Consider the following 21,336-nt stretch of genomic DNA (forward strand, 5'->3'; position numbering starts at 1 on the left):
TGTGATCTGAAGGTGACTTGCAAGACAAATTCATTTTGCGAAAAATTCATCTTGCGAATCGCGGTTTCCCATAGGAATGCATTGAAATTTAATTAATGCGTTCCTATGGGCAAAAAAAGAAATTTCAATGCATTCCTATGGGAAACTGTGATTCGCAAGATGAATGTTTTGCAAAACGAATTGACTCACGGAACGAATTAAATTGGTCTTGCGAGGCACCACTGTTATTGAGACTATTATTTTATGCTTAACAAGGTTGGCAGTATCTATGTGTTGCAAAGCAGGAAGAAAATGAACTCCACTCTCATCTTTGAAGAAAGGTGACTTTTGAACAGTGACTGGGTTTTAGTTCAACATTTTTTTAAGGAAGATGGTAAAAGGGACAGTCAATTCTGTGTAGCTCAAAATCTTGTGAAAAGTAAACTTTCCTTTAAACATCATTGGCCATTTTTTTTCATGTCACTGCTTCTCTGCCTTCTGTGGGACTTCAGTTTTTGGATAAAACTATACACAAGGAGAAGAGGACGACAGAGGATGAGATGGTTGGACAGTGTTCTCGAAGCTACGAACATGAGTCTGACCAAACTGCAGGAGGCAGTGGAAGACAGGAGTGCCTGGCGTGCTCTTTTCCATGGGGTCACGAAGAGTCGGACACGACTAAACGACTAAACAACAACAACATACCCCAGTAGCAGATGGCGTGGTGCAGCAGCAGTCAGCCTTGTTGCTGATGCTTACCTTACCTAGAGATAGCGGGGATACGGGGGCAGCAAGATCAGGTGCTGAATTGGCTCCCCCAGTGCATTTGCACCATGCCAAATTCGCGGCTGTCTTCCCTTCCCCTTATGCATAAGCAGCAATGATGTGATCAGCCAGAGGCCAAGTGAGTGCAGCCATCCCACCTTGCCATCTGCTTCTGCTGTGCTCATTCTTCTTTGCTGCATAAGGCTTCCAACCATTAATTGTGGTGCAGTCCAGGGTGTTAACCTATTCATGCAGCAATCATTTGTCCACTGTAGGTGTGATGAAGAGTAGGTTTGAGCCTATTGTCCTTTCCTCTAACCTATTAGGTCTAAACAGAATTTGCATGACTACAGATGATTGGAGTGCCAAATTTTTCCCCAGGGTTCCCAATCCCATGGAAAGCTAGCACAGTTTTTTGACAATCTTTTAAATGTTTTCCCTTTTCTCTCTCTTTCAGACTTGTAGATGACCGGTGTGTTGTACAGCCAGAAACAGGGGACCTTAACAACCCTCCAAAAAAATTCAGAGGTGAGATTTCTCAGCCATCTGCTGAAATGTTGATACAATGCTCCTTTGTATTTGGGTCTAGCTTGTCCAAAATAACAGCTGCGCACATGAAACAATAGTTTCGGTTATTTGATGGCAATATAATGGTGTTTTGTCTTTTGGGTTGAGGCTCCAAAGTTGGTGTTGGTTACCATGTGTATTAAAGAGAATTGCCCCGAATAAGCCTTGCGCATTTGTTTTTATTGTACTTTAGCAGACTGACTTACCTCTTCTAAGAACCCACATAAATCTGAGAATGTGCAACAAGACATCTTTGTGACTAACAGGATGTCTGTGTAGTTTCACTTGCTTTTCTCCAGGTGTGAAGGATAATACTCATTCTAGGATTGAATAAACAAGCAAAAAAAAAAAAGATGGGTTGGCAGATTTTTGACTGATTCAGACATGACTCTTGGCTTAATCTCAGCAGTGTGTTGTGAATTTATAAGCTTTCTCCTTTAGATTTTTGTTTTATTTTTTGCAAATGGTGGGCTTTGTCATGGGAATTAACCTAGTTCTTTTTAAACAGCAACTTTTCAGTTCACAGAAGTAAAATGGAGAAATAACACTCGGTCTTCTTTTTTGAGGCAAATCTTGTTACAGTTTTTAAAATGGGTTTTATTTACTCCTCCTGGCACTTTGAAGTGACTGAATTCAATCATCCTCCATGGGGATATTAACTGAATTAGTGATGCTGCTGGGTATTCTCATTGGACTTTGATTTTCAATGACAAAACACTCTGGTCTTGGGTTTATAAAAGAGGACTCTTGAATAGAGAGGTACGGTAACACAGCTGTTACATTCTCATCCAAGGAGTGTCCAGTAAGGCATTTATATCCTACTCATGCTTTGAAATAATACCTGTGTGACCCTTTGGAAGGAGAAAACAACAGTATATAGACCTTTTGGTTTACTCCCGGAGGGATGATTTTAATATTACACATTTGTTATTTTCGGAGGTTGCTATGAAATAGCCTTTAGCTTTCCATACACTTTTTTTGCTTCATTGGGTTTGGAATTTCTGGACCACAGGAGTGCATAGGTGCTTTTTTTCTTAAAAAAAGTTTTTTCTAAAATATTGAAATACTGCCCCTCAAAGAGGCCAAACTTAGATTCACAAAATGTTTAGGGGTATGCATACCCCTGCGCCCCCCCCCAGAAAAAAGCACTGGATACAACTACACTGGCAAAATGTAACCACTGCATAGACAACCATAAATATGCAAAAAAACAAAGAAACCACCACCCACCCATGCACAGTTATTGTGACCGGGTGAGTTAAAACATACATAGATTTTTAAATGTCCCAAGGTGAAACACATTTTATTTGGACCATCTAAGTATGATAGATTCCGCCCCCCCCCAACCAACCATCTTACTACAAAATAATGTGTGCACTGAGTTAGTTGCACTGCATTGGTGAAATTATGTGTTCCAAACGAAATTAAACCAATGTTGTGTTGATGGAACTTGAGTACTTAAAGGAGGTGTGAGTGGGTGGATGTTTAATGGGGTGATTCAGACTAAATGGAAATAAAAGATCATCATATAGTGAGATACACCGGGGTGTGTGTGTGTGTGTAATTGTTGCTTCATGCATAACACAGTAGCTTCACATCTTGTTTTCAAGCAACCTGTACTTGGGTTATTAATCCCAACAGAGGGTGTACTACTACTACTACTACTACTACTACTGCTGCTGCTGCTACTAATAAGAATAATAATGCAGAAACTACCTCTGTGTAGTAGTAGTAGTAGTAGTACTGTATGAAGCATTGTTTATGATAGAGCTAATGGTTTGGATGCATACCTAGTAATTGCTGGAGGAAATGCAAGGTCTACTCAGTAGGGAACTCTGCAATGCCCACTTCAAATGTAACTACCGGTAGATATCATGTGTTTTCTTACTATGTGAACAAGCTGCACCAAGTCTTGGGTTTGTGTGCTTCCCTTCCCTTCCCTTCCCTTCCCCACCCCACCCCCCTCCTTTCATGCATCAAAGGGCACAATGAGATGCTTTCTCTCATTGTATTTGAAACTGTAGAAGGAGGGGGTTAAACTTGGTGAGAGCAAACCAGGTTCAAACACTGGCTTTGGACAAGCCACACTTACATTAAAGTGGTACCCCGCAAGATGAAATTAATTCGTTCCTCGAGTCGTTTCATGAATAATTTCGTCTTGCGAAGCGCGGTTTCCCATAGGAATGCATTGAAATTTAATTCATGCGTTCCTATGGGGGGAGGAAGCGCAAAAAAAGGTGCTGACTCACCCGCCATGGCCAGAGGTTTTCCATATTTTAAGGGGAAGGGGAAGCAGGAGGAGGGCCAGGGAGAGGCTCCCTCTCTCCTTCCCCAGCAGCCGTTCGCGTGCCCAACCAGACGGCCGCTCTGGAAGCCCCACTACTTCTGCTCGGAGTCTCCACGCAGCCATGCTCCTTCCCCAGCAGCCGTTCGCGCGCCCAACCAGATGGCCACTCTGGAAGTTTTAAGGCACCTTCCCCAGCAGCCGGACACTCGCGCCCAACCAGACAGCTCTCCCGTTCACCCGCAGGCGGCTTAAAGTGAGAGTGAGGGGGGATCCAGCTGCTCCTTGGCTGCCAGCGGCACAGCCATAGAAAACTTCGTCTTGCGAGTCTGCCAAAAAATTGCAAAACATTTTCATCTTGCGATATTTTCGTGCCGCGAGGCGTTTGTCTAGCAAGGTACCACTGTAATTCAAACAGAATGGCAGACTGCGGTTTGTAAAAAGCTGGAACCTTACAGTTGCCTTTATAGCTGTGAAAAAAAGGAGATAGGAGGAAAGACCATGTGAACCCAAGATTCACCACACCAATTTGATTCCCATATATTCTCACACTTCTGTGTGTGTGTTCATGTGTCTGAAGAGAATAAGTGCTTTGATGGAATATAGAACACTATAGATCAGGCATCCCAAAACTTTGGCCCTCCAGATGTTTTGGACTACAACACTTGTATTAGCATAAAACACTTGCATGCTACTGCATAAAATGTAGAGTCCCACACTCTCGTCTCATTTCTTAAGATGAAGCGGAGGGAGGAAAAGACGGTCCCTTTATTATCTACCGGTACATTGCTTTCAGCAGTTCAGAATTATTCCAGAGAAGCTGGCATTGCTTTTTATCTGTGCTGTCATGTGTGTGTGTGTGTGTTTCAGCAGCATACTGCTTGACTAGCATACTGTTGCTGCAGATTCAGCCATGACACCTTTGTAATTATCCATGAGTCTATTTGGGATATGAAAATGAGTGGTTGTTGAGTTTCTCCCCTGGCAGAATAAGAATTGGAAGGATATTTTTGTCTCCATGATGACTTCTTGTTCATGTGGATCTTAAATTATTGTGTTAAGAATTTGTATTTTATCAAATCAGGAAATTGGTCGAAATGTGAGATGGTTTAAGAGGGAATTTTTTTATGATATCTGTTCAATCCTGCTTTCCTTTTGGTTATGATAATTTATCCCATTAATTAGAGAGGGAAATTCAGTTCAGTTTGCATTTAAAGGCAAACGTACCTAATTTTCACAGTCTGAAATATGACGACACAGACATCTATTGGAATTTGTACTTCTCTGAATTTTGCAATGCTGTTCCCCAGCCAATTAATGTGTACAAAAATGCATAATGTGTGCATTATATTAGTGAAACCTACATACAAAATGCCCTATTTTGCAGAACTTGCACTGTTACAAGTATAGTACATCATATTTAATCTGCAGTTGTAAGAATTTGATCTTTTAATGTAGAAGCATACATAGTTTAGAACTCACTGCCTATTGATATCAGGCAGGCACATTCAATGTTCATGTCTCAGTGTTTTATTTCTTTTTAGCTACTGTTGATTTTAATAACCACTTGAAAAAAGAAAGTGAAGTTAACAAATTTGCCCATCTCTCCCACCACTAGAGTTAATTCTATGTACTGTATGTATTTTGCATGAGGACTCTCTGTTGCTGGCAACTCTGTTCTACATATTGTTCAATTCTACAAGAGCAGGCTGTGTTGCTGCAACCTTAATGGCTGACATACTCACTGTGGCAGGACCTGCTTTCTGATTTATTACATTTTAAATCCTACCATTCCTTCAAGGAACTCAATATGCTGTGCATGGTTCTTTTCATTCCATTTCTTCCTCACAAAAACCCTGTGAGATATAAGTTTGGCTGAGAGTCAGTGACTGCCTCAAGGTCGCCCAACAAGTTTCATGGCTGAGGGCTGACTTGAACCCTGGAATCCAAGATTCTGGTTCATTGCTTACCACTATATCATACTAGTAGGATCCTGATTAGACTTTTGTCTCTGCCATAACAACGCCACAATCCTGTACTTGTCCTCTCAAAAGTAAGCCCAGGTGAGTTCAGTGGGACTTATTCTTGGATAATTGTGTATTGGATTGCAGCCCAGGTTTGCTGGGTTTGGTGTCTTTTACAGCCTGTTGTTATGCCTGCTTACGTTCCTTTGAATTCATTTTTAACCAGGCCTTTGCCTGACTTGATCTACATCCTATGCCCCTTTTAAGATGCTGGCTCTTTCTGGGGTTTGTAATTGGATTGTTGTTTTTGTTTTGATTTTATGTATTTGATATTTTATGTGAACCGCCCTGAGACCTTCGGGTATAGGGCGGTATAGAAGATAGGTAGATAGATAGATAAATTTTGACTTACTCTTGGGTAATTTTTCAATGGATTGCAATGTTAACCTTTACAGTGCCATATTTAACTATTTGTGTATTTTAAATGACGTGTGGAATAATAAGTTTATTTCAATTACCTTCCCTGTAGCTTTCAGAACTCTTGACAAACACAAGGCAATATTGTGAGTTTAAGCCTGTTTCACAGGTAGCACACAAGGTGAAGCCAAACCACGGTTTAGTGTGAAAGAGCAAACATATGCAGGTTCTCAGAGAGAAGATCTTGGCCCACTGATCCTGCTGCTGCTGCTGAGCTGCCATGCTACCTAGGGCTTAACAGTTCATCTGAATCCTGGTCTTGCTGCAGACAAACCATGAGCAATAAAACAAGAACAAACCTTGGTTCCAACTTGTGGTTTCTCTGAAGTGAAGCAAACCATGAGCCCAGGAATAATGCTAAGCCAAACCATGGATTAGCCTTGGGTAGTGCAGCAGGAGCAGGACCTGGGCAGGAGTACATTGCCCATGATTATTTTTTTCCTCTAGGAACCCACACATTTGCTCCCCCATACTAAACCATGCATCATGAGCAGTTTCATATATATATGTGTGTGTGTGTGTTCAGCTGTTCTCAAGCTTGCGGTTCCGTAATGTAGGGGGTTCTGCATTCATGAATATATTAACTTGCAGAATTTATGGGTAAACCTCACCTTGCAACTGCCACATCACTGGCTGTGAGACTTGGGTATATATGTTCCAGCTGATTATGACAATTTTTTCAACAATTTTCCTACTAAATCACAACGCCTTGCTTGATCTGGTTCCCTCTAAATTCCTTAGTATCTTAACATTCTGAAACATGAGCACACTTGGAACCAAAATTTCTAAACCACCTTAAGTCTAGTTTGCAGCCCTAAAGAATGGCAGTATTTTTGGTGTCTTAAAAGGATGATTTAGGCACTTTGTGGATCATTCTGCAAGGTGTTTCTAGAAGCATGGAACCATCTGGTTGTGAGTGGGAGTTGGCATTATTTCCTCAAGGCTTGTGGAGAGCTGTTGCATCAGCTGTCCAGGAAGAATGTCGTAGAGCATCTTTGTGCTGGAATGTTAACAGCTTTCTTCAGCTGTGATAGGGATCTAGGGTGATGAGCCCTTCAGAAGCTTGTAATTTATTTGTGGTGCTTCCCTTTAGTTCAGTAACAGGCACCACATGGCTCTCTGTATCTAATGGGTAATTCCATAAGTAAACCATTTCTTTCTCCCTTGGAGATCTGTTGTGACAGAAATGTTCATCACATAGCCTGGTATACCGAAACTCTTTCTATGAGCATGTGCTTAGTACGGTTGACTTAGAGTCAGTTGCGCCTTATGTTGCTGAGTGACGCATTTTTAAAAGCATGTTGTTGGAAGGATGGAGTCCATGAAATGTATATAATGAGGGAAAGCCTCATAGTGAAACTTACAGCAAGTAGTTTTCAATTCTGTTTGGCCCTTTTGACTCCAAACCAAACCAAGCCATGTTTGCTGAGGTTTCCAAATACTGGTATCACGCAGTTTTGTTTTTTGTTTTAAATAATGCCTGGTTAGTAGGGTATAACTACTGCTGAGTGTCTAACTCTTTATTCAATAAATAAATAAATACATATTTTGGAGAGGTGTCAAAATACTAGATAGCATGGAAAAGTTCTGCTTAGCTTTGTGCATCATGCACAATTTACTAGATTCTGAAATAAAAAGAAGTTTAGGGCCATGTCAAAAGTTTAGCACACAGAGACACAGAGAGATTTCCTACTACAAATTGGACAATGAACCCAGAAGTCTATAGGTTTTTCTAGCAGACCTGCTGATTGGCCTCAGAGGCTATAGTTGCATACTCCTGACTTCTCAGTATTCTGTACTGTGTCCTTTTTAAACATGCTCGGCAGTTTTTATCTTTGTGGGACTAGTATCTGACTCATGTTGCTGTGTACTTTGAAGGCCATGGGCGAGTAGCAACATTGGTTGCTGGGCGATTATTTGGCAAGCTAAGGGAGCAACAAGTTTGCTTCTTGTTCCTTCTGCCCCAAGATCTCCAAGATCACTGTGACGTCAGGGAACCTTGAAATGATTGCATAGTGAAAGTTCAAGCACTCCCTACAATTTCCCCAGTTTGAGACATGATGTGATTTGTCTCATCTCTGTGGCTGTTAAATTGCAATCATAGTAGGTCACAACACACTCTGTGTGGCACTGACAATTGGTTTACCAACTTGTAGCCTTCTAGATGAAACTGGAGACTTGTGAATGACTACTGTGGCTACTATAGGAGTGCAGTGTATGCTATAGGTCCAAGTTAGAGTACCAGAGTTATCTCCATATTAGGCTGCTCTCTGACTCAACTGCTAGTCTAGCCGACTGACAAAATCCCCTTAGATATCAAAACGACTACCGGTAACTGTTGGACTTACCGGTATATGTAATAGGTTTCCGTGGAAAACATGTTTGCATTTCTGGCTCATTCAGGGCAAACAGAACTTTATAACTTTATAACTGTCGGAATCCCAATAAGTCCAGACTCATTACAAGGTTAGATCTCCGGTAAGCATTTTTCTGTAAAGGCTTAAGCATTGTTTGCTAAAACATTCCATAAACTATTATGCTGCAAGTTTGTGGCCTCCAATACAAGTATTTAATGTATCTTTCAACATAGCAGTTCAGATTGTACTGTACAGTGGTACCTCTACTTACAAATTTAATGTGTTCCGAACGCACATTCGTACGTTGAAAAAATTTGTAAGTCGAATCCCATAGGAATGCATTGAGAGAAAAAATTCGTTAGTCGAAGCAACCCTATCTAAAAATTCGTAAGTAGAAAAAATCCTATCTAAACCACATCCAAGATGGCGGACGGAGCTCCGTTCGTAAGTAGAAACATTCGTAAGTAGAGTTATTCATAAGTAGAGGTACCACTGTACTTTGATTCCATTTTCAACATGTTTGGGGTCTTCTGCTAGTTTTTGAAAGGAAGAGGGGGGGAAGTTATCATTTTGAAACCATGGATTGGCTTTGCATACTAAATTTTTGAATCTGACTTTTCAGTTCAGCCCTATTCGTGTTTTTATGATGCGTTTCCAGAAACTTGGGTAGATTGATGCTTTCTTGTCTGACCACATGGGAAGTTTCTGAAGTATTATGAACTTCTCCTTGGGTGGTGTCATGGTGATGCTAATGTTAGGCTGAGGGACATGGCCTGGAGGGACATGATGCAGTTCCTGTACTGAAGTGCACTTCCTGTAACCTACTGTCAGGGGACCACCAGGGGTCAGCAGGGAGCCCACTGAGTCGGTGGAAGGGCTCCGAGATGTTGCTGCTTCAGGGCATCACCCGGAAGGTGGTGCCGGGGCTCTCACAGTGGAGGAGAGCTCTGGGGATGCTGACAGATCACAGGAGCAGTGGGGAAGGTTGGAAGTGCCGGACCCGAGCGCTATAGATGGAGAAGTGTCAGCTACCAGAGAACCTGCCCAACAGTTTAGTAGTTCGGGGGGGGGGGAGGCAATGTCCCCACCCCTTCACCCCAGGAGCGCAGGGGAGACAAGCGTTGGGAGCAAAAGCAGAACGGGCTCCACTTCCGGATTCTGATTCGGACTAGACAGTCATGAACTTTTTAGCTCTGTCATGTACATATTTACCAGTATATTATAAAACTCTGTGAAAACCACCTACGGAGTTTGAAGTCTCTTACTGGTGAGAAGCCAACAAGCGCCCTTACACCTACCTTCAAGGAAGCCACTTGAGAAATGTAGGTAGAGCTCCTTGGAGAAAGAGTGCAATGCATGGAGATATGGGACTTAATAAAACAAAATCAAATCAAATGTCTTGTGCATATCCAATAACCAATTTTCAGCCCAGGTATAACCTTGTTGATGTTGACTTTGATGTTAATAATGTTAGAGGCTGAAGCTTTCCTCTTCTTCTGTTTCATCTGCCTTTAGTGAGCTTACAGTGCCGCATGAATTGGGGCTGCATTCAGATTACAACTTTGTGGGAATTGAACATCTTCCTTGAAGTTCATTTGCTTCTAGACTTATGAGAAGGAAGGGCAACATATCCACCATATTGTATATATTTATTCCTGCTGCTGCCCTCTCCAAATACTCAACATGTATGCACAAAGCACAATTTTTAAAGCAGGATGAGAAACATCTTTGGCCTCCAACTCAACTCTCCAACTCTCTAGCTGTTGGCCTCCAACTCTCTTCATCCTTGACCATTGGTCCTTTGGGCTGGGGCCAATGGGAGATGGAGTTCAAGGATGTCTGGAGGGCCACAAATGTTAAAGATGAATGTGGCAATAAGCATTTAAGTTCCTTTTTAATGGTTCCTTTTTCTCCTGTATGGAAATAAACTGTAAACAGGTACAGTACTGCTGATGATGGTGACATCAATGCCATGCATTTAGGACACAGTTATACCACTTTGACAATCATGGCTTCCCTCAAATAAGCCTGAGAAATGTAGTTTTAACCCCCCCCAACAGAGCTATAATTCCCAGCACCCTTAAACCAAATTTCCCAGGATTCTTTGGGGGAAAGCAATGTGTTTTAAATGTGCTGCTGCTTTCAGTGTGTGGTGTGGTTGTGAAGGATGATGCAGAACAAAGGAGAGCACTGTGTCATGTTAAGAACATAGAGCCATACCATATACCATGTCAGTTGGCATCTGTAGAAGCTATTGAAAGTCCTTCTAGCTGGAGAGAGCATGGATCAAAACTGGGACATCTTTCATGTAACACATATGCTTATGCTGCTTACCTAAGAATTAGGGTTAAGTGAACCCTTGTTGTGCTGCAGGGCCTAAAAGCTACCTGGTTTTCTTCATGACTGCCTCTAGCTGTGACCCCTGCTGAGTAGATTTGAAATATGCTTGTAAGGTGGCATTGTGCAGGGTGTAGGGAGACATTGACAAGATCTGCCTCTAAATAACTAGAAAACAATGAATACCAGTGGTAGCCGGTTTAAAATTGTTGTGTGTGTATTTAAGGAGCTTATTTAATTCCTCCCTCCTCCTCCAACCTTCTGCACTTTTGCAAAGAAGCACATAATGTTTTGGGTAGGGCTGAGGGCAACCATGCCAAAAGGCTGAGTTAGCTATAAAGTAGAACACTCCGGCAAATAAATCTAGCTCCAGCGTTGTAGACAAAGGCATATTGCAGATTTGTTGCCATAGCTGCTGTGTAAAATCTGACCTTAACTGCAGTAACACTATGTTAGAAAGAACTAGATAATCAGTTTTCTAAAATTAGTGTGTTCCCTACTTAATAAGCTGGTATGAGCAAGATATTTAATGAAATATTATACTTGGTTACAATATGCCATGGGACTGAAATACTTTGGATCTATGGGGAGTTGAGCTCAGGACTGCTTAGCCTCACTTATAGCTCCATAAAAGCCATTAAAAGTGCATAATGAAGTGTGACTGTGAAAATAATGTTCAGGTGATCTGAGTATCTTCCCTGAAAGACCAACGGTGGAATCCAGTGTAGCGCTAAGGATTTCTGCGTGAGTAATGGAACATTCCCTGCCTCCTCCTGCATTCCCCCAAATCCGTTGTAAATATTTCCCCAGTCCTCTGGAGCTGATTTGGGAAGGGGTGAGGGTATATGCCAAGAGAGGAGAGGAGGAAAAGTCCTGATGCACAAGTCGGGAAATCCTTCTGATAGGATGGCATATTGTTAACACATCTGTGTAGGTCAGTCCTAGTCATATCTACTCAGAAGTTCTATTTAATGAGCTTACTCCCAGGGTTAGGACTACAGCCTACGATTTCAGGGACTGTAAATCCAGAATCCTGCACAAATTTGGTGTACACAGGTTGCCCACCTTTAGCTTTCTGAATTATGGATATTCAGAACACAACAAATTGACATTTTCAAGGTTGGTTCCCTGGTGTTCCTTCCAGCTGAATTGTAATATACCAAAACAAATAAAATAAAATAAAAAACAACTGACAAAGCACATGGTTGTGTACAGAATGTTCAGTTCTCAGCATGCTTATGGCAGACAACATAACACTATACTTACTTAGCTTTGTTTTATTTTTAAGAAGCAATATTTCCTTTCCTCTCTCAAATAAGCACTTTTGAAAGAGGAGACAGGGCTGTTTGAAAATCGTTAAGGCAAGTAATCCTTCCATATACGTGAATGCGTACACTCTGTTCCTAGTAGGACTGTTAGTTCCTGAAATATGAATTCATACAAAGTATGGATGGATTGCATCCTTGCTTTCCGTGTTCATGATGCATATTTGTTTAGCTTTTACAACAATACTGTATATCAAAATGTTTTAGTATATTTCCTTTTTTTAGGAAAGGGGGAAAGCATGAACAAAATACGAGGAAGGAATGCATGTATGTGTGTGTGAGAAGTGTTATCAATTTGTAGAAGTACAGTGCAAATGATGGCAGACTCTGCAATTCTGTTCTCTTTATGATCCCGCCTCTGTACTACAGTGAGTAAGCATTCATGGCCTGATACTCTTACCACTTAATACATTATTACACTATGTGAAACTAATGGCATTACTACCTGGTGCATTCAACAGTTACTTCTTTTTAAATTTTTCTATACTGCCCTTCATCTGATGATCACAGGGCGGTTTGCAATATAAAAACACAAAAATACAAACCATAACAACGAACAAAACAACACCCCCCCTCAGTTTAAAAGGCCATTGACTTCCTGCTGTCAATGTTGTTCTGCTTTCCCCCTTTGTCTTCTCTCTTTCTCTCTACAGTTTCAGCACACCTGTTTGTGCAACTGTTATATCTGTATAGCAAAACCATCCAGTCCTTGACTTCTGTCCTTGAGTATGCTGGTTTCAGTCATTTTGTTATGCAAGCTAGGAAAACCTGCCTGTCCAGTTCGTCTGTGCTGGAGACCTTCCCTGTATTCAGTGCGTAAGCTCCGGAGATGAATTTATAGTTTTCACTAACAGCATAGCAAACCACAGAACGAATGTTGTGTCTTCAAAGATAAACATCTTTTATACAAACACTATGTATGCTTTAGTTGCAGAGCATCTATACCCCATCTATTGTGACTTACTGGTGGATTTCAGCCTGGGGGGAAATAGGACTTTCAGAACTTACTTAATCATCCTTAATAGTTAAGGAATATAGTACAGCATCAGGTGGCCCAGTGGTGGATTTTACTTGCCAACACTTTGGGCATGTCCTGATGGTTCCTCCCCCCCCCTATTTTAGATGCCAAAGCACCTTGCATGACATGATGACTGCTGTAAATGACACAAAGCAATTTATTGAGGCTGTTTTCTCTTTTCCCTACTGTGAGGAGTTACTGCTATGTGTTAAATAAGCAAAACTGTTCATCTAGCGGACAAACATTTGATAAAGCAATTGTTGCAAATTTGAGTCGGTTCTCTGAAATTATGAGAGTTCATAAATAGAAACCAATGGCTCCATAGTTCTATGAACAAAGGGCCATGTATCTTTGGCTTGACTTTTGTGTTGGCTCTTAATTGCCCCCCTCCCCCCCCAGTGTTGTGGCATGTGCCAAGAATTCAAGGGAAGGGAGAGGTGTTTCCTTAGGCTTCAACATTGGGCTTCTACTGAAGGGAGAACAAAATCTATTTCTCCCAAGTTCTCTGCAAGTCATGGAGAGTTTGCAGAGCAAATCTTTCTGCTTGGGCTGTGGGACAGGAGTACTGGTAGTTGTTGGGGTGAGGGGAAGGCAATTGTCGCCGTTGACTTATCTAGTAGCTTTGTGGAAGCCTCACATGCCGCAACTGTTTGCCTGCAATATTTTTTTTGAAAATTGTTACCCAGTCAAAATGAGATCTGTCACTGATTTTTGTTTTGTTTTTGGATCAAGCGATATTGCCTTGCAGGTTAGATTTATGACTTCTGGTACCTTCATGGAAGATGTAAAGCTCTATTTATATATGCGACCCCCTAAGATTTCTTCCCACGTGTTTTGAAAACCGAGACCTTGTCTGAAACTATTCAGCTGGTTGTTCTGTCGAATAGGGTGCATAACTGGATTGAATCCTTGTCCTTTTTCACTTTGAGTTTTGGCAGCTTCTCTTTGTACCCCCCCCCTGCCTTTCAACGTAAGCTAAATATGTATTTTAACTGCCAGTACTGTACCTGACAATGGAGATATAATTTTCTTCAACAGGTGATGGATGCATGATTAGCATCTTAAGCATGGACAAAGTAACATTCTGTACTCCACCAGAAGACAGAATTCTTCTATTAAGCAGTACAATCTTTTATTTTAAGCCAAAACAACTTTAGATACAAAATAAAGACTAGCTTGAATTTAATAGCATGTTTTTATTCTTCCAAGGTGCTGATGGATTTTGTACACTGCATTAGTTAGACTGGGAGGTAGTGGTTGGCCCAAGGTCACGCGATGAGTTTCATGGCTGAGTGGAGATTTGAACCTGGGTCTCTTTTGCCCGTGTCCAACACTTTACTCAGTACGTCAGACTGGCTCTCAACACTGGTACTTAATAGTTCCTTGGCAGCAGTTCTTCATGTATAGTCAGGCTAGACTTACCTTAAATAACCCTCACTTTTGGCAGTAAGTTTGCTCCACTAGCAGATGAAAGGGATTTGTCCTTCTCCATATTGCCTTGGTACATGAGCTGGTGTTCAGAAAAGGTAAGGGCAAAGTAGAAAAGACAGAGGCTGTGATGCTGAAAGGAGACAAAGAAGGATCAGGTAATAGGCAAAAGGGAATAGAGTGCAGTTGGTCAGCAGCAGCCAGTTAAAACCAGAGATTTGAGTTGCCATTTGAGGGAATTGTGTGCATTTCTCTAATGTGTGCTTTGCCGGGTTAAAGCACCATATTTTTCGCTCCATAGGACGCATCTGACCATAGGACGCACCTAGTTTTCAGAGAAAGAAAACAAGAAGTTTTTTTTTGCTTTGTTGAATTGTCCTAGGCATAGTAGGCAACTCTTAGAGGCCTAGGTGCCTTTGCCCCCCATCCATTTAAATATTTGAGGAAGCTTATTTTGCAAAGGGGGAAAGCTCCATTTTTTAAAGGATTGGCTCTATGTTGTGCAGCTTTTTTTGCAAATGGGAAAAGCCCCATTTTTTTGGGGGGGGGTGTCAGCTCAGAGCTGTGCATCTTTTTTGCAAAGGGGGAAAGCTCCATTTTTAAGGATCAGCTCAAAGTTGCTGAGTTTCCTTGCAAAGGGGAAAATCCTGTTTTATGGGGTTCAACACAGTTCTGCAGCTTCTCTAGGAAAGGGACCCATTTCTACAGTTTCCAGACAGATAATCTAATCAGCCAGTCACATGTCTCCCTCTGCAGACAACAAGTGAGGCCTAGGCAAGGGGCCGGGAAGAGAGCTAGCTCCCTTATCTCCCTCTCAGATCTCTTGCAATCAGCTGCTGAGTGGGTTCCTTTCTCTTTCCCTCTTGTTAGCCTTTAGCTCTTGGGCAAGTCAGCTCCAGGGACTGTGCATTCGCTCCATAAGACACACAGACATTTCCTCTTACTTTTTAGGAGGAAAAAAGTGCATCTTATGGAACGAAAAATACAGTAGCTATAGGGCTAAACTTTGTATTCCTGAGAGAAAATGTATGCTGATGATGCTAATCATAATCATATTTATACCCTGCCCATCTGGCTGGGTTTCCCCAGCCACTCTGGACGGCTTACAGTATACAGTGGTACCTTGGTTTGCAAGCGCTTTGGATTACAACCATTTTGAATTACAACCACATCAAACCCGGAAGTGTGTGGTGAAAGCGCACCTTGGGTTACAACCTGTTTTTGTTTACAACCAGACCTCCAGAACTGATTATGGTTGTAAACCAAGGTACCATTGTATATAAAAACATAACAAAATCTAGTATATTAAGATTATATAGTATGAATGTGCATAACATTTCTGAAACTAGGATATTAAAATTTTATTTTTTGATGAACTTCATCAGAATCTATTTTTGTATGATATCCAATGGTGAATGGAATTTAAATATTTTTGACTTGGTCTAATGTAAATTTGTTTTTTCGATGGCAAATTGAAAATTAGAATCATTGGGTTGAATACAACAACACCCTCTCTTTCAGTTGTTCTACCTATACAAGGATTTCAGCTTGCCATGTAGAACTATCCCCTCCATGCCTGCATGCTGTTCTAGGAGATCTCCTGGAGGGATGCAATTGGGGGGGGGGGAGAGTCCCATCCCACAAGTGGAAGTCCTTGCACAAGGGTTCCACTGATAGGGCTGGTTATGTAAATCTCTCCCAGTGTGTTGTATTCAGGGTAAGTCCTACTCTGAGTAGACCCACTAAAATTAAGGCATGATTAATGAGATAGCAATGTTAGAATATAAAGCTGCATAAAACCGTTTCCAGAGCTATAGAAACAAACCTCACATCAAGTAATAGCTAATTGAAACAGGAGGATTTTCAACATCTTATTTAATACAGTGGTACCTTGACTTACGAAGACAATCCGTTCCGCGGCCGTCTTCGTAAGTCGAAGTCTTCGGTTGAAGAGCCCATTTTGCGCATGTGCGAAGCGTGATTTTGCACTCTGCGCATGCGCTGACCACGCACACCGCTTCTGCGCAGGTGCACTGAAAAGACTTCCGGGTTTGTCGACTTCGGAAGTCGAAACCTTCGGAGATCGAGTCATTTGGATGTCAAGGTATCACTGTATTACAACTGTATATTCTTGGAGAAGGTAGGGGCCATGACTAATAAGACCCTATCCCTAGTGCCTGCCAGTCTAACTGATCTTTAAAGGTGACCAACAAGCAAGACCTTGGATACTAATCTTACAGCACAGGGAGATATGGGTCCAGGTAGTCCTTATGGTCCCAAACAGTTTAACAAAGAAGCAGACTTTTTTAAAAGGGCGTTTTCCCTCTGCTTGCTGCCTTTACTTTATTATTTAATCGCTGCTGATGCGTATTGCTTAACATGCTTAAAAATAAAAGATTGCAGAGAGTTCCAAAACAATCTATCCAAACTGGGTGAATGGGCAGTTAAATGGAAAATGCAATTTAGTCTATGCATGTGTAAAGTGATGTACATTGGGACAAAAAAAACCAACCCCATTTTTTAAATTAAAAAACCCATATGCTAATGAGATATGAATTGGTGCTGACAGACCACAAACAAGACCTCAGGATCATAGTGGATAGCTCAATGAAGATGTTGACCCAGTGTGCGACAGCTGGAAATAAACTGGCAACCAGTGCAGCTGTTTTATCACATGGACTATATCCATTCTGAATGGAATCTGGCCCCTGCATTTGTGACCAGCTGAATTTTCTGAGTTGTCTTTGTAGGGGAGTCCTGCATAGTGTGCTGTAATGATCCCGTCTGGAAGTTACAAGAGCACTGAGTACAATGTCCAGGTCATCTCTTTTCAAAAGGAGCTGGAGCTGGAAATAGGCAGCCATAGCTACTGAGGCCACCTGAGCCTCTAGTGACAATGTCATTGCTTTTAAGGAAAATGTAGATTTTTAGATAGGCAATCAGATTTTAGCTAAATGGCGTAGGATTAAAACGGGTGCATTAAAAGCTAAAACTTGTGCCTGAAGCTCAGGGGTCAATTAATTTTTGCAAACAGCTTCAGTAATAAGTCAAGTTTCTGGCTTTAAATTTTGAGGTTTTCGTTTGCCTGGAAGAAAACCTTTTCTGTGGGAGTCCTAATATCAGATGGTGGCATTTTAATTGGGAGCCAGTTTTCTTCTGTGGTAGCGAACAGAAATTGGCACGGTACGGTGTAGAATGAGATATCAAATGTCACTGCTGATACAGTCCCGGTGGACTTGCTTTTGAAGTAGGAGGACCTTGTTAGTTCTCTAAAACACAAACAGCAAGAAAACAAGTGGTGGAACATCCAGTGCAAGAGTTTCTGTTTCCTGTTCTCCTTCTGCTCTTTCCGTTGCTCACACACTTCATGTTAATTTAGCTTATTCAGGATGCAGTTCTGTACTCGTTTCCCCCAAGAGGAAACCCTGTTGAATTCAGCAGGACTTGATTCTGTGTAGAGGAGATGATGATGATTTATTGAATTTATATACCACCCTACACCTGGGGGTCTCAGGACAGTTCACATAATAAAATAAAGATATAAAACCACAAAATACATAATAAAAATAATGTGGGATAAAGGAGAAGTTCGCTTGCTTTGCATTTTGATGTGAACCTGTCCATTTTCCTCTTTGCCCAGCGATACTTTGAATATTGTAATGCGGTTCTCCAGCAGCGACAAAAAACATCCAACCATATATATTGGGGAAAATAGCAGGCAAAAATAATAGATGGAGTGGCTTGTAAAATGTTCATGAAAATGCATATAATTTTTCATGTATGTTTTTCTTTATTTCAATGAAGTTTGTCCACTGATGGAAAAATGAGGTAAACTGTTGTTGTTGTTTAATTGTTTAGTCATGTCCGACTCTTCGTGACCCCATGGACCAGAGCACACCAGGCACTCCTGTCTTCCACTGCCTCCCGCAGTTTGTTCACACTCATGTTGGTAGCTTCGAGAACACTGTCCAACCATCTCGTCCTCTGTCGTCCCCTTCTCCTTGTGCCCTCCATCTTTCCCAACATCAGGGTCTTTTCCAGGGAGTCTTCTCTTCTCATGAGGTGGCCAAAGTACTGGAGCCTCAGCTTCAGGATCTGTCCTTCCAGCGAGCACTCAGGGTTTATTTCCTTAGGAATGGATAGGTTTGATCTTCTTGCAGTCCATGGGACTCTCAAGAGTCTCCTCCAGCACCATAATTCAAAAGCATCAATTCTTTGGTGATCAGGTAAACTGTATAGTACTTTAAAGCCGAAAGAAACCAAAATGCATAGATTTGTTCATTTCTACTTTTGAATAGACACATATAGGATTATCTTTAAGTTTGTCAAACTAACTAACTAACTACCAATAACCTATAGTACCAAAAGCATAAAAGCCACTTAGCTAAAATGAAACAAAAATATAACTTTAAAAATAGTAAAATGCCCCAGTAACTCAAAAGTAGCCCTAATACTGCATTTGAAATAGGCACAGGCTCAGGCGAAGTCTTCAGAGGCAGCGAATTCTACATTGATTTTATCTTCGTGTCCTTGATGTTCTAACATGGCAATGGTATCAGGGGTGAATTCAGAAATCTATAGATGTGCAACGCCTTGCAGCTCTGCGTTTGAAAATGGTTGGACTTTTATTTTTTCACTTGAACATCCTTTACATAGTGCATAGGAAGACAAGCATGCTATAGAAGGCAGAAGTACATTGCAAGATCCCTGGTTTTATTCTGTTACTATTCTGCAGCAGTGGAAATGTTCTGCAATACGATCTTGTAAAAAATGCTTGAGATAAGCTCTGCAACTCCATCCCATCATCGGCAACCCGTGTGGCCAATAATACTGTCAGCACATTTTAAATCCTAGGTCTCAAAGAGCAAGAAGACACACATATGGGAGGATGCTTGTCCCAGTCTATAAAGACTGTAACATGCAGCACCTCAGATTAACCTGCAAAGGAATCGGCAGACAGTGAAGTTCATGCTAAGTTGTGGGTCTTGTTTTCTGTGTCTCACACCTGAAACCAGCCTAATTGCCACATTGTGTAGCTTCTCAGCAGTTTTAAAGGCCAGCCTCACATGCAGTGCAGTGGTACCTCTACTTATGAATAACTTTACTTACGAATGTTTCTACTTACGAATGGAGCTCCGTCCGCCATCTTGGATGCGGTTTAGATAGGATTTTTTCTACTTACGAATTTTTAGATAGGGTTGCTTCGACTTACGATTTTTTTTCTCCCAATGCATTCCTATGGGATTCGACTTACAATTTTTTTCGACTTACAAATGTGCGTTCGGAACACATTAAATTCGTAAGTAGAGGTACCACTGTACATATTATTCTGGTTAGGAGGTTCCCAGGGCGCACACCACAATGATAAAAATCCTCTCTTTTTTTAAAAAAAAAGGAAGGGGCATAATTTACAAATCCACTTGTTGATGAAACATGCTCCTGGACACTACCTGCACTTGGGCATCCCAGAGAGAACCTGGATTTAGGAACATTCCCAAACCACACATTAGTTCTTTCTGGAAGTATTATTTGATTTTTAGAGCAGGCATTTCCACCATCAGTCCTGGAGTGTCAAAAATTGAGACTCTCCATTAAAGCTGATAAGGGAGGCCCTGGACATCTTTGCTACTGACTTTGAAATGCCTGCTTCATTTTACCCTCTATCACAGGACTTCTGTTTATTGTTACTGAGAGACTCACATCAACCATGTTTCCTCTTGGACACTGAGCAACTGATTCCTTTGGGAGGCAGCTAGAGCTACTCTTACGCTTCTTCTCTCTCTCCTAATGCTCAAACACAAGGGTAGCCAATCTGGTTACCCTCCAGATTTTGTGGACTACAACTCCTATCAGTCCTGTTTACTTGTCACATTGGTCGGGGCGGATGGGACCACTACATGCATGGTCATGTTGTGTGAATTCTAAACTCTGCTTTATTTATATCCTGAAAATATTATGGGTAAAGTGTTGTGTGAATATTTGTAGAAAATTGGACCAATAGTTGATGGAAAGGACTCTGTTTTATTCAGAGACCTGTTAATATGTTCAGCCTTGCCAAGTGCTTCTGCAATACAGTGGTGCCTCGCTAGACTAATTTAATTCATTCCACGGGTCAATTCTTATAACGAAAAATTCATCTAGCGAATCCCATAGGAATGCATTGAAAAAATTTTGAAATTTTTTTTGCCCATAGGAACACATTAATTGAATTTCAGTGCATTCCTATGGGAAACCGCGATTCGCTAGACGGATTTTTCGTAAAACGAATTCGTCTAGCAAGGCAACCTCCGCTCGAAAAATCATTTCGTTAAGCGAAAAATTCGTCTTACAGGGCATTCGTCTAGCGAGGCACCACTGTATCTTATGCCCATCTAGCATGTGTTGTTACCCATGTTTAAAAATAGCATGCATCAATCCTGTCATAAGTGAGAGGCACTGTAAGTCTTCTACGATGCTCACACTGTAGAAGCTAACTTTGGGGAACCTTCATATTAGGCCCCAGTTCTTAGATTCATGTTTTTGCAGTGTTTCAGTGGCAAGTGTCTATATGGGGAACCGTGGGAACGCCAGATGTGTGGAGAGAAGCTTGAGCCACTGACTGGCTTCTCAAACAGGAAATGCAAGTTGACTGCTGGTTCTGTTTCTCTTGGTTGTCAAATATTTAAGGCAGCTTCACAGAGCAATATACTAAATGATTGTGCTGGAGGACAACTTAATGTTGAATCATACTTTAACCACATTCACATTTCTTTGCCCCAGCTTAGCCGCTTCCTCTCTTTCTGCCAGCACCCATGCATTTATATTCTTACGGCTTATCCTATTTACTGAAATATAG

The 21,336-nt window shown here is 41.4% G+C and overlaps 1 protein-coding gene across 7 annotated transcripts in view; it reads left to right on the top strand.

Annotated features, from left to right (window-relative positions):
• The window catches only part of ITPR1 (inositol 1,4,5-trisphosphate receptor type 1), a 216,163-nt gene that overhangs the window by 36,307 nt on the left and 158,520 nt on the right, over nt 1–21,336 (top strand). For all 7 annotated transcript variants that reach the window (XM_060271356.1, XM_060271357.1, XM_060271359.1 and 4 more), the window contains exon 3: nt 1,202–1,272. In XM_060271356.1, the coding sequence (XP_060127339.1) occupies nt 1,202–1,272 (71 nt within the window). The remainder of the gene's footprint in view (nt 1–1,201; nt 1,273–21,336) is intronic.

The sequence above is a fragment of the Zootoca vivipara genome, chromosome 2 (genome assembly GCF_963506605.1).
Source record: "Zootoca vivipara chromosome 2, rZooViv1.1, whole genome shotgun sequence".
NCBI classification, from domain to species: Eukaryota; Metazoa; Chordata; class Lepidosauria; order Squamata; family Lacertidae; genus Zootoca; species Zootoca vivipara.